At 41.2% G+C, this 13,104-nt stretch overlaps 1 protein-coding gene across 7 annotated transcripts in view; it reads left to right on the top strand.

Annotated features, from left to right (window-relative positions):
* The window catches only part of STXBP5L (syntaxin binding protein 5L), a 451,312-nt gene that overhangs the window by 343,396 nt on the left and 94,812 nt on the right, over window positions 1-13,104 (top strand). For all 7 annotated transcript variants that reach the window (XM_075905178.2, XM_075905171.2, XM_089772234.1 and 4 more), the window contains 2 exons: window positions 6,098-6,315; window positions 12,848-13,020. In XM_075905178.2, coding sequence (XP_075761293.1) covers window positions 6,098-6,315; window positions 12,848-13,020 — 391 coding nt within the window. The remainder of the gene's footprint in view (window positions 1-6,097; window positions 6,316-12,847; window positions 13,021-13,104) is intronic.

Genomic DNA, 13,104 nt, shown 5'->3' with positions numbered 1-13,104 from the left:
ACAAAATTACAGAAGTTGCAAACAGAATAAAGCAACAAAAATTTCAGGATTTCATCAGTATGCCAATCTTCAATATCCCAGAGAGCAATAAGATTGAGAAACCCTCACAATGGACAGACTGAAAACAATGTTTTGTGAGATTTAAAATTGCTACAAAGCTCTGTCACGAAACTGGAGATATTCATGTATCATCTTTAATTTAGGGTCTTGTGAAACAGACATCTTTAAATCCTTTGATTTTGCTGGAGACCATTACAAACATAGTTATGAAAAGGTTCTGGCTATGTTTTATGCAAACTTTGTCTCAAACTAATGTGGCTTATGAAAGAACATGTGTTTTCACCAAAGAATTCAAAAATCAAAGGAAAAATTGAATGCTTATAAGATCTCTGCATGTATTGACTAGAAACTATGATTTTGGTACTTCAGAACATATCAGAGACAGGCTGGTTTTTGATTTAACAGATAGTTTTTCACAGCAGCTACAATTTAAAACAGATTTAATCCTAACCACAGTTGTACAGATAGCAAAGCAGACTGAACAAGATAAACAGCAGAATGAAAGGCAGGGGAATAACTTGAATAACCTGAAGCTAACATAGAAGTTGTAAGCAGAAACCTGAGTGCTAAAAGTAATTATAATAAAATCCCTAAAGTAGGGAGACGCTCAAATGGACAAATGGCAGCCTACATGCACAATATGTGGTGAAAAAATCATATCCCAAGAGAAGGTGCATGTTCAGATCGAAGTGCGGCATGTAATATATACACATGTATTTCACAATTGTTTGCCACACCAAAGCAGTCAGGAAGTTGACTCATCTTAAAGGCAATCAAGAGCCATTGTTTCTGTTATCTATCACTAATGACTGTACTGAACCTGCTTAGAGAGTGAAGCTGTATATCCACAGCAAGACTTTTGACTTGAAAATTGTTTCAAGAAGCTGACATCACTATTATCTCAGAAGGGATTTACAGTCACCTTAAACTCTGCCCAACACAGCTCTGATAAACTGGCTCACACGGTTGAGAATACTATCACAAAAACAACTTACTAAGACAAAAGCTTTACATTTAGAGTTCAAGGGATCACGGTGTAACAGCTATGATGCCTCTCTTGATAAAGTAGAGAACTCAATAAAGGATTTGATGGTACTGGACTTCTGAAAGGAAATCCAATACATATCAATCTAAAGTCAGGTCTACACTAAAATTGAACGTCGAATCAAGATACACAGCTCCAGCTATGTTGTTTATAGCTGGATTTGATGCACCTTGTTTAAAGTTTCCCTGCCATTCCCACAGTAGGAGGCCAATGGGAGCAAACACTCTCATCAGATTCCCTTACTTCTCACAGAAGCAGGAGTACGGGCTGCCAACAGGGGCGCCCTCTGAGTTCAATTTAGACTAGCTAAATCAAACTCCAGAAGATCAATTGTGGCAGTATAGATCCGTTTAGTGAAAATGTGGCCTAAGAGACAAAGCTTGAACCATACAGTGTCCCACCAGAGAAACCTCTAAAGAGACTAACTGCAGGTTTATGTGAATTCAGAGGGCATCATTATCTGGCCATGATGAACTATTTTTCCAGGAATATAGAAATAATAAACTCTTACTATTCACTTATTCTCCACAAGACAGTGCAACAAAATTTCTCATTCTGAATGAAATATGATTTTGATCACATTTCTAGCTGTGCACATGGCTCACAAGTGAATGGAGAGACTAAGGGAGCTATTCAGACAGCCAAGAAACCCCATTTTTTGCATTACTGAGTTATTCATCAACACCAACAGCAGCTATTAGACATAGTTCAGCAGTACCTTTGATTGGAAGATACCTCACAACTAAGATTCCTTTTCAAAGTCATAACAAATCTCCAAAGTGCCCAGGCATGTAAAAAGTAGCCAAATCCAATAAAAAGAAAAAAAAGAGATGCCACTCAAAGAACTGCCACATTTGGAACCTGGCTATCATGATTGCATCTAATTGGATGAAGACAAAGGATGGACATTGAGCACTCAGATCATATGTGAATTAGACTGATAGTAGAGAGTTCAACAAAAACCATCTGCATGCACAGTTTGTTCATTAGAAAGAACAATGAACAGAGCAAACTCTACAGCTGATGGATGCAGAACAAGAAGAGGACTGAGATTCCAAACCAACCACAGCCAGTCATTCCAACCTATGGAAAACCAGATGATTATGTTGTTACATGTTCAAGGAGAAAACCAGTATAATTCCCAAACACTTAACAGACTGACTACTGAACTTCAAAGTTAGTGTGGTAGCTCATATTTTTCTACATGGTAGGAATGTAAAACTTAATGCCACCAGTTTATGTATAAAATATCTTATTTAAAGCTAAACTTTGCCATACCTATCACAGCATTAAAGGAGCATACAGCGAACACATCTGGTATGTATCTCTCTGAGAAGTAAGCTGTGTAGTCCATTGATATTTGATACAGAAGTCTGACTTGCAAGGAGCAGCCCTGCTGCCTCTTATGTATAAGAATCTCATTTTGTTTGGTTCCTCCTGCATTTGGAAAAACAGGACTTTGTTCACTCCTTGTAAAGAAACAAGATTGCATAAGAGAACATAGCTGACTCCATTATCAGTTTCTCCTTTTACTGAAATAACCCACAATACCCCAAATTTGGCAAATTGTTTGGGTCAAAGGAGGTAACAGTAAGATTTGATACCTATGCCTGTTCACTGTTTCTATGCACAAACTGTGTACGTTCTCTGTGCAAGTCTGGTAATTAATGCTGGTGTAAAATCATGTAAATCAGCCTTGCCAGATCCCAAAATACTTAGTGTACACTGTACTTGTGAACCAATGTGCCAATGCTAGAATGCAGCCTCTTTTAGGGTAATTATGTGGAAAAACAGCTCCCCTTTTTTTCCCCAATTGGTGGACTTGCAATAACTGTGGGCAAGGTTTGTGTTCTTTTCAGGAATGTGTATGTTTATGTGTTGGGGGGGGTGGGGGGGGGAGGGGATGTTCTCCTTGCAGCAGGGAATAATAAGCTTAAGCAACTAGGTGATGTAGCAATATCAGTTGAAGCTGAATCTTAGAAGTGAAAGCCTGGGTGCTGCACAACACACAAGCTTCCACTAAAGCCAATGGAATTTACCAGTGCTCAGATGGAGTCTGACTCTTACTCCTAGAACTGGGCAACATTGTTCAGATGCCTTTTGTTTTTTTGTTGGTTTTGGTTTTGGTTTGGTTTGGTTTTTGTACCTACAATTTCCTATTCAGGTTGACTGAAATATATTGCAAATTTGTGTTGAATTTACTGAATTGTTTTGGTCAAGAAAATGAGAGGGGAGATCCCAGAATGTCTATGTTTTTATTTTAACAGTTTCAGAACAAAATGTTTCAATTTTTCAGTTGGAAATGCCTCTCCTTTTTTAATTTTGCTTCAGTTTTGTTTTGTTTTTTAAAGATTTTATAAAGTAGACCTTGAAAATCAAACCACATATTTCATTAAACCCCAAACAATTTTTGTTTTAATTTTCTGGTTTAGACACAAAATTGAACAATGAATTATTTGTACAACTCTTCTTAATCCTGCTTCTTAAATGCATGCTATGCTTGCTCTGCTTATGTTTAAGGTTTTCTGATTACAAAGTTTTAGTTAAAATTATCTTAATCCAGTTTAAGGTTTTGTTTGGCAGTTCCTGACAAACGTTTATCAGCCCCATGATCTTCAAAAATATAAAGTAATCTTCTTTTAGGTACTGGTTAGTTATCTTTTATTTTCTTATCTGAAACCATGGGTATGTTGAGCATGTAGAATTGCTAAGCTGCTAAAGCAATTTCAAAATTTAGTCTTGCTCCTGAGCCATTTCATTAGTTCTTCTTTGTTTAGGAATAGGTGTTGTTTAGTCCTGCACAAGTACACAAGGAGAAGAAAGGCACACAAAAAAAGCCATGGTGCCCCTGAGCAGAGACGAGGTTCAACTGTGATTCTTGTGTCTGTGGTATGCACAGACTATAAGAGTCTATCTCTGAGGGTAGCACTGGACTCCCCCAGAAGTCTGCTGTTAGCTCCGTAGCCTCTTTCCACCTTATCTCAGGCCAGCGGAGCTATGTGAATACTGCAGGAACATATGATATGACGTGCAAATGAGTTACAGGCCTGAATTTCCTAGGATTCATAAAGGCATTAGCCTAGTTCATCATTGTCCTGGACCTTGTATAGTCATTAACACCAGGGCCTGGCCAAATGAATGCAAAATAAGTGTAAAATAATACATTATCAGAATAGGAATGTTTTATTCCCATTTAATCTTATGTAAATGGCTACACAGGGTTCAGAGCAATGGTAAATTGAGCCCTTCTCATCCCCAACCTACAATATAGGTAGTGACTTAAGCTGCAGTCCTACATTTGGGTGCTGCGTTAAAAACACCAATGTCTAAAAAGATTTTTTCACCAATCATAAAATACAGTTAATGCTTCAGGAATTAACAGGCATGGTTTTATTTTTCTTGCACCACTTGAATCTGGAGTAACTCCATTAAAGTCAATGCAATTATACTGGTGTAAAACTAATAGTTAGGCGCTAAAATTGATCCTGATGGTGGAGACATTTTAGGAAAATATGATTGCCATGTTTTTTCTGCATAAACTATACTGATGTAAAAGATTTTGCAAATAGAGGAGAATGTGGTTAGTTATAGCACATTTCATACCTTTTAGATTCTAATGACTTTGGAACGGGGACCCTGAGCAGTCCTGAACTGAGTTTTTGAACATTGCCAATCTATATAGTACTATAAATATAAAACATTGATTATAAAAACACTGTAAATATTAAATTATGATTTCATAGCTAAAATATTCAAAGCATTTTACAACATAATCAAACGGCAATGAAAAAAACTTAAAAAATAATGAATAGTCTTGAGCACCTTAGAGACTAACAGCAATGTAGATGGTATCATGTGAGCTTTCGTCGGCATGACCCACTTCTTCAGATAAAACTGCAGTGGTTCTGCAGACAGAGCAATCACTGTGTTATCTTACAGGCTTGGAGCTGGCCAGGTAACCAGAAATGTCGCCTATCTTTTACCCTGAAAGTGCCATAGAATCTTTAATGTCTACCAAGATAACATTTACTGTCAGGCAAAAGAGATACCAGTTAAATATCTCATAGGGAAGAAAGCACCAACAGTCTGTCTATCTTGCAGCACAGCATCTCCTGCAATATAACTGTTGAGTAAGTGCCTAAGTCTAAGGCTATATCTACACTGGCATGATTTTCCGGAAATGCTTTTCACGGAAAAGTTTTACGTAAAAAGCATTTTCGGAAAAGCGCGTCTAGATTGGCATGAATAACAGTTCAGAGGATTCCCTTTCAAGTGCAGTTTTAAAAGGCTTCTGAAGCAGGATGCAGGTAATTAAGTCGTTGAGACAGTGTCCTTTCTGGCAAGAAACTGTTTTTTCTTTCTGATCCTGTCTAATATCTGTTTTGTGGGCATTGATCCTTTGGCGAAGTGTCTGAGACGTTTGTCCAATGTACATAGCAGACGGACACTTTCGGCACATGATAGCATCAACCAGAAAGGACATTGTCTCAACGACTTAATTACCTGTATCCTGCTTCAAAAGCCTTTTAAAACTGCACTTGAAAGGGAATCCTCTGAACTGTTATTCATGCTAAAATTCGACACTTTGCGCGGGGGTCTTAACAAAGACTCTAGTTATCTTACCCATTACAAAGATAGCTTCCCCAATTATCACCTCTAATATCATTAGCTCACAGACATTTACACCCCCCCCCCTCATTCCCCTTCTGTTCTGAAATTTGATTTGTCCTTTTCATATGTGTTCTTTTTTTTAATTGTATCCTTTGGTATATATGGTTGTGACTATTTTCTTCCACTATTTGATCTGAGGAAGTGGGTCTGGCCCACAAAAGCTCATCATCTAATAAACCATCTTGTTAGTCTTGTTAGTCTTTAAAGTGCTACATAGTCCTGTATTTTGCAGTAGCTGCTAAGACACCATATAACTAGAAGTGAGGTATAGATTTGTTTAATATTAAACAATAATTTTAGATGTGTTGTAATATTTTTCAGTAACTCTACAGATGTTGTACAAGTTAAAAACCTCAAAAGTTTTTGAAAAACAGAAGCTAGGAGAAGGAAAACCAACAGCTGAGATTGTAGAAGAAGATCCTTTTGCCATTCAGATGATGCACTGGTGTCCTGAAAGCCGAATATTCTGTGTGGCAGGAGTCTCTGCATATGTTGTTGTTTACAGATTCAGCAGACACGAAGTGAATACTGAAATAGTGGTAAGTTGTTAAAAGTTTTGTTCACATATGATGTTGATTGAAAATGGTAAATAATATAGACCATCATTTTCAAATTTGAGTGCCTCATGTGAGGCCACTCAACCTATGTATCTGAATAAAACTATTAAACTGTCCAAGAATAAATTTTAGGAGCATTCATTTTTAAACATTGTGGATGAAATCTTCAGCCCACTGATGTCACTGGCAAAACTCATATGGATTTTACTGGGCCTTGATCCCATCCTTCTGCAATAGGAATAAAATATAAGTCAAGGCTTAGGCTGCTTCCAAGCCATTAGGATGGGTCTCTGTTTTGGTTGCTTGCTCCAGAAATGCTTGGTGCTGAACCATGTTATGGTTTTTATAATTTGAGATACATTTTTGGCACCCAAAAACAGACCATTTATTCTCAGTAAATAATTTTACACTAATATACAAGGTCAGTTAGCTGTGCCACTTTAATATTATATGTTAGTTTATTTCATTGCACGGTAATATCACTGTTTTAACTCAAAAGAGTTTATGGCTTTTAATTTATCTTCATAATGCTTATAATACAAGTAATCTAACATTTTCCTGAATTTTTTTTTTGAGCCCCTGACCTAAAACAGATTCCCTATCTCTTCCATAAATAAAGACAATGTTGAAATCTTTTGTTTTGGACATAAATTAATATTTTTCTGTATTTAAAAGGAAGTTTGGTAAACTTAACATGATACATTTAAAGCACTTAATCTGTTCAATTATTTTTAATAATATTTCCTTTTTTACCAGTTATATTCACCTTCTTATGTTATAGCTGCATATTTACATTTTTATGCTCTAGTATCCCTAATATGCATAATTTAGTATTTACGGTATTTAGAGATAATTGAAGGCATTTTATCATCATGGGTGGTTGGCTGGTGGTCAGTAGAAAGTTTTGCATTGCACGGGGTGACCCTCAGGCCAAAAAGGTTGAGAACTGCATTCCCTAGATCTGGGGAAGGCCCAGCTTCTTCATGCTCCTTCTGCAGATCTCCCTCTTTCAACTTGTCCACAGGGCATGCCTAGCAATTGACACTCCTCCTTCCCTTGAGAAGCCTTTTTACTCTTCAGGATATTTTCAAGCTCTAGGCTCCCATCATGACAAAACTCCTTTGTCAATTTGGTCTGGATCCTAGGAGTATGCCATTATTCTGTAATTACCCACCTTTCTCCCTTGCACATGCTTGTTGGGAATGTGATGGATTCCCTCACTGATCTGACTCCCCAAGTGAGGAGGAGAAAAATCCCTTGCTGATGTGGCCCCCAGCTGAGAAGCAGAAAGAAAAAGACATTCACCTCACTCATGGACTCAAGGCAACAGATTTCCCCTCACACTCCAGCCTCAATGTGTCCAACACACTGGCCACTAGCTACATGTGGCTATTTGGTCAGTTGAGTGTGTCTAGTTGGCTTGAACAATACGGCTATTTGGCCAGTTGAGGTGTGGCTAGTTGGCTTGAACAATGTGGCTATTTGGCCAGTTGAGTGTGGCTAGTTTGCTATAGCAGTAGCCACTATAGTGGCTACTGCTTCAGAACTGATTGGACACCAATATGGGGTGGAGGTGCTGAGGCTTAGGGCTTCCCTCCAGAGTTGGATTAACTTTTTTTGGAACTCAGAATTAGTAGATTTTGTAAACCCCCCTTCCCCCCCACAGTCCCTGGATTGGGGACAAAAATGAGGGATTCAGTGTGTGTGAAAGGACTGATGGGGAGTGGGCTGGAGGATACAAGGTCTGGGCAGGAATTAGGGTGCAGGAGTGAGCTAAGAGTGTCGGGTCTGGACAGGAGGTAAGGTGTGAGAGCAGGCCTACGGTGGGGGAGGTGGGTCTGGGTGATAAGAGTGCACGAGCGGGTGGGGTCTGGGTAGGAGATAGGGTTCAGGAGTGGGCTATTGGTAGGGGGAACATAAGAATGGCCATACTGAGTCAGACCAATGGTCCATCCAGCCCAGTATCCTGTCTTGCTGACAGTGACCAATACCAGATACCCCAGAAACACAACAGGTAATCCTCATCTGATCCCTTTCCTGTCACCCGCTTCCAGAGAAACAGAGGCTAGGGACACCATTCCTACTCATCCTGGCTAATAGCCATTGATGGACATAACCTCCATGAATCTATCTAGCTCTTTTTTTGAACCCTGTTAAAATTCTAGCCTTCACCACATCCTCTGGCAAGGAGTTCCACAGATTGACTGTGTGCTGAGTCCTTTTGTTTGTTTTAAACCTGCTGCCTATTTGCAGGAAGTTGCACGAGTGGGGTGGGTTGTTGGAGGGACCAAGGGATTGGGGCACTTACTTGGTACAGCTCCTGAGGAGAACATGTGGCTCTATGTGGCCCTGCTCCCATTGGCCACAATTCCTGGCCAATGGTAGCAGTGGGGGAAAAGCCTCCAGGCCCCTGCCCTACTTTCCCTATGCTGCTGTTCCCCCATATGGATGAGGAGGGGGAACAGGACTATACAGAGCCACTTCCTTTTCCCCGCCAAGCAGGGCCACAAAGGGGCTTTAGCACCAGCTCCCTGCTGCTTTCCCCCATAGCCAGGTGGGGGAGAGCCTGGAGTCCTGCGAGACATTCAAGGGAAGCAGGGGACAGATATGGCCCGTGGGGTGTACATTTTCCATCCCTACCCTAAGTGATGATACAGGCAGGCTGCAGATTCTTAAGGGGCAAACTGCACTTTTAACTAGGAATAAAAGATCCTCCGGAAAAGGGTTTATTTTCCGGAGAATCATGTCTAGACTGGCGCTTTTCTCCAGCTTATCCCCAAGCCAGAAAAAAGCAGCAGCCATGTAAATGCAAATGCCGCGGGGGATATTTAAATCCCCCGCGGATTTGCAATTGCGATGTGTCTCATTAGCAACCCTTTTCCGGAAAGGGATGCCAATGTAGACACAGCCCAGGAGTTCCATTTGCAGGCTAAAAATCCCTTTAGCTTGGGTCCAGCATTTCCTCTACTTTGGTCTTTGTTACTCAGGTGTTTCTAGGAGTCATTTTGTGTGGAGAGTGAAAGACCCCACATGATGGCACTCTCTGCCTTATATAGCTCTTGCCTGTGTTAATTCATTTCAAAACTTGGGTTCCAGACCAGTCTTTAGAAAATTACTGGCATCCTAAGTTGGAGTCTAAAGAGGGTGTTTGTAGCATACACAGGAAGATCTCCAGGTGGGAGATAAGCTTCCTCTAATGCCTGTTCTCTCTAATGGCCCTTTCCCACCCAGTATCTAGGCTGAAGCATCTTGTCTAGTGGCCATTCCTGAGGTGTTACTACATTTGAAATAATGATACATAGTCTATATTCCTGGCTTCACATAAAAATGATACATGTGTACAAATAGGAATATTATATTCAGCAAATCATAATCTTTCCAATGACATCTCACATGACTTATCTTGCATAAAACAATCTTGTCATATTGTATCACAATATCACTGTGAGGACTAGGGGGTGCAGTTTCACAGTGAGGTTTGCTTATTTTTAGTTATTGTCACTTTCATGCTTAATTTTCCCACAGTACCTTATAAAGCTAGATCAGAATATTCTTGCAGGAAAATCAAACCACTCAATACACAGTAAAATTACTTCACTGGCCACATTACATGCAATATTCATAACATTATTACATCTCAGTGTTCTTAGGAGCTTCAAGTCTGCCATACTTGTTACCTGCATTTTTTCCCACTATTCTGTTTTTCAGCTGATTTGCCACAAGGAATGGCATTTTCGCTGAATGTAATAATACGTGTAAATCCAATACTGCACATTTCAAATTTTGTCTCCAATTTAGAACAGCTGTTTTACCATAGTTTCTTCTCCAGATGGCACATCCAGTTAGATCTGCTGAATTTTGGGCACTGCCATCTCTACCAAACCTCTCATACCTTCCTTCATCAGTTGTTCCTTTCTGTGTCCCAGACATGCAGCTCTTTGCCCTAGAAAAATAGTTCTTCTTTGAGTCATGGTCCCCGTGGGTGCTCCACTTTAGGTGCTGGTGCATCCTCATGCTGGCAACCAGAGATTTTTGTGTAACAGTGCCCTACTATGTTGTGCATGTGCACTGGTGTCTTCTCATGCCGTTAGTATCCATTAGTTGCACATGTGGCACAGCACATCAGTTCCTTCTCTACCGTCCTTGGCAGCAGACAGAGCTCCTTCTCAGTCATCCTTCTTTCACCTAAACCAATGAAAAAATGTTTAAATTTCCTCAGTTCTTCCTGTTTTCCAAGTTTTGACCCTTCGTCATAGTTTTTTCATTAAAAATAAAATCTTCACCCGAGTTTTTCCTCGCTTCACCATGCCTGACTCACCAAGCTTTACGTGATGTGACTCATGTAGAGACATAGTAACCACCTCTGACGGGCATTCTATGTGTATAAAGTGTTTAGGAGAAGGACAAATGTCCTCATTGCTCCAACCTGACTGCGAGGCCTAGGCAGGGCCAGCCCACAACATTTTGGCACCTGAGACAGGGAGCTCAAATGATGCCCCCATGCTTCCTCACTGCACCAGTGGCAGACACAATTTTCTACACTCTGGGTCCTAGTGGCATGCCCCCCTCCCCCCATAGTCTGGCACCTGAGGCAGCCGCCTCAGTTCGCCTCATGGTAAGGACAGCCCTGGGCCTAGGCAGGACTGAGTGAGTAGTCTAAAGACTTTACTTTACAAAAAGTCACTTCAACCGACTTGGGAGGACTCTTCTCCATCATCGCAGCCTGAAGAGAGGGAAAATGTCCATAGTTTGGACAAAAACCATCCCTCCTCCTCATCAGACAGGGCAAAGATGAAGGCTAGGATCTCTCTGGCTAAGTCCCTGCCCTTGGCAGCGAATGCCTCAAGGGTGAGCACTGCCAACGAGCAATTGCCTTTTACCTTGATAGAACAAAGTCATGTAGGAAACCAGCAAGATTCTTCATCTCATTTGCAGAACTCTCAAAGGGACAGGCAGTCTCCTCCCAGAGAATATCCAAATAGATCTCCTTGTGTATCCATGCTTATTATACCATTCACAACAAGCAACCACCATCAGTTATCACAGCTCATTCCACCAGAGTGGTGGCTTCCACCACAATGTTCTTGAACAACATCCCACTAGGGGTCATCTGCAGAGTGGCAACCTGGTCCTCTGAGCACACCTTTGCCAAACACTGTGTCCTGACCTCCAGCCTAATTCCAACAACATCAGTGGGCCAGGCAGTACTATCCATAGTTACTGGGGCAGGCTCTAAAACCCGCCTCCATGGGACAGACACTGCTCTTTAGCCACTTAGAGTGGAGCACCTACAGGGACATCACTTGACGAAGAAGAGAGAGTTACTCACCTTGTGCAGTAACAGGTGCTCTTTGAGATGCTGTCCCTGTGGAAGATCCACTATCCTCCCTCCTCCTCCACTTTGGAGCTTCTTTGGGACTATAACCAAGGAAGAGAAGGAATGGAGGTGCGGTGCACACAACTAACGGACACTAACGGCACGAGGAGACACCAATATGCATGCACATGCGCAGCGCGGTAGGACACTGCTAGAAAAAAATATCAAGTCACCTGCATGAGGATGCACCAGCATTTAGAGTGGAACACCCGGGGGGGACACATCTCCCATTGCTGCACAAGGTGAGTAATTTTCTCTGTAGGTTTCCAGATGGTGGTATAAGCATTATATCAGGCTCTTTCTGCCCTTTTGCACCTGTGATTATTCCTTCCTGCTCAGGTTCACCCTCCCCTTATGGGGATAAGGTGGATGTCTAGCTGAGATGAGAGCCAAGACCACGTCTATCTAAATGGGTCAACAGAAAGCTTCTGGGGAAAGGGGCTGTGAAATTCCCCAGTCTATCACAGTATCAGTCCTTCCCTGCTATGACTCCTTGACTAAACTTTTGATGAGACATCAGAGAACAGACTTTCTATCTTTATAAATACAGCAAAAGGTCATTGAATAAGGTCATGGTAATCTCCAGGACACCCCCAGCAGGAGATGCCTTTGCAAGATACTCAAAAATCATTTGGAAAGGCATACATCACAGTGGCGTAGCCAAAAGGGCCCACTTGGGTGGGCCTTGACTTCAGGTGGGTGGAGAATAATAGGGGGCAGGGAGAGCAGGACAGGAAGGATGGGGGTGGTAAGCCTTGGGTGCCCTTTCTGGTCAGAGTGCTGGGGTGGAACAGAGAAAGCTGTGGCCCTGCTCCCCAACCGAGCATGGGGCAAAGTAGAGCAGGGTAAGCCCCAGCCCTGCTCCCCAGCTGGCTTGCATTCTTTCACCCTCCAGACAGGGCCTGAGTCACAGTCAGTGATGGAAGCATACATCTGAGTATTTCTTTACTGGTTTGGAGACAGATGGGTTGTTTTCAGCTATTGGGGTTGAGATGTTAATGAGTAATCATTTTCTGTAATAGCAAAAAGCAATGATAAATGTGCTTTTATTGTTAGACGCAGAGTTAGTGCTATTTAAAAGCAATTACATCTAAGCTCATTTTAATAAATTGTAACTTAGATTTTTATTTACTTCAGTCATTAGAGGTGCGACTTCAGTATGAAGTAGAAGATATCATCACTCCTGAACCAGAAATAATTCCTCCATTTCCAGATGCCTCGTCCCAGCTTCCTTCCTTAAAGAGCCTGTCGGGCAGTACCAACACTGTGGCATGCGAAGGAATGATGAAGGACAGTATCCCATGTCTCAGGTAAAGTAATGCACCTACTTAAAGACTTCCAAAATGTATTCTATTCATTCAAATAAATAATATTTAGCAACTTATTCTTTAATT

Source organism: Pelodiscus sinensis, chromosome 1 (genome assembly GCF_052426305.1).
Source record: "Pelodiscus sinensis isolate ZL-2025 chromosome 1, ASM5242630v1, whole genome shotgun sequence".
NCBI lineage: Eukaryota > Metazoa > Chordata > Testudines > Trionychidae > Pelodiscus > Pelodiscus sinensis.
This window is presented reverse-complemented; position numbering and strand designations above follow the sequence as displayed.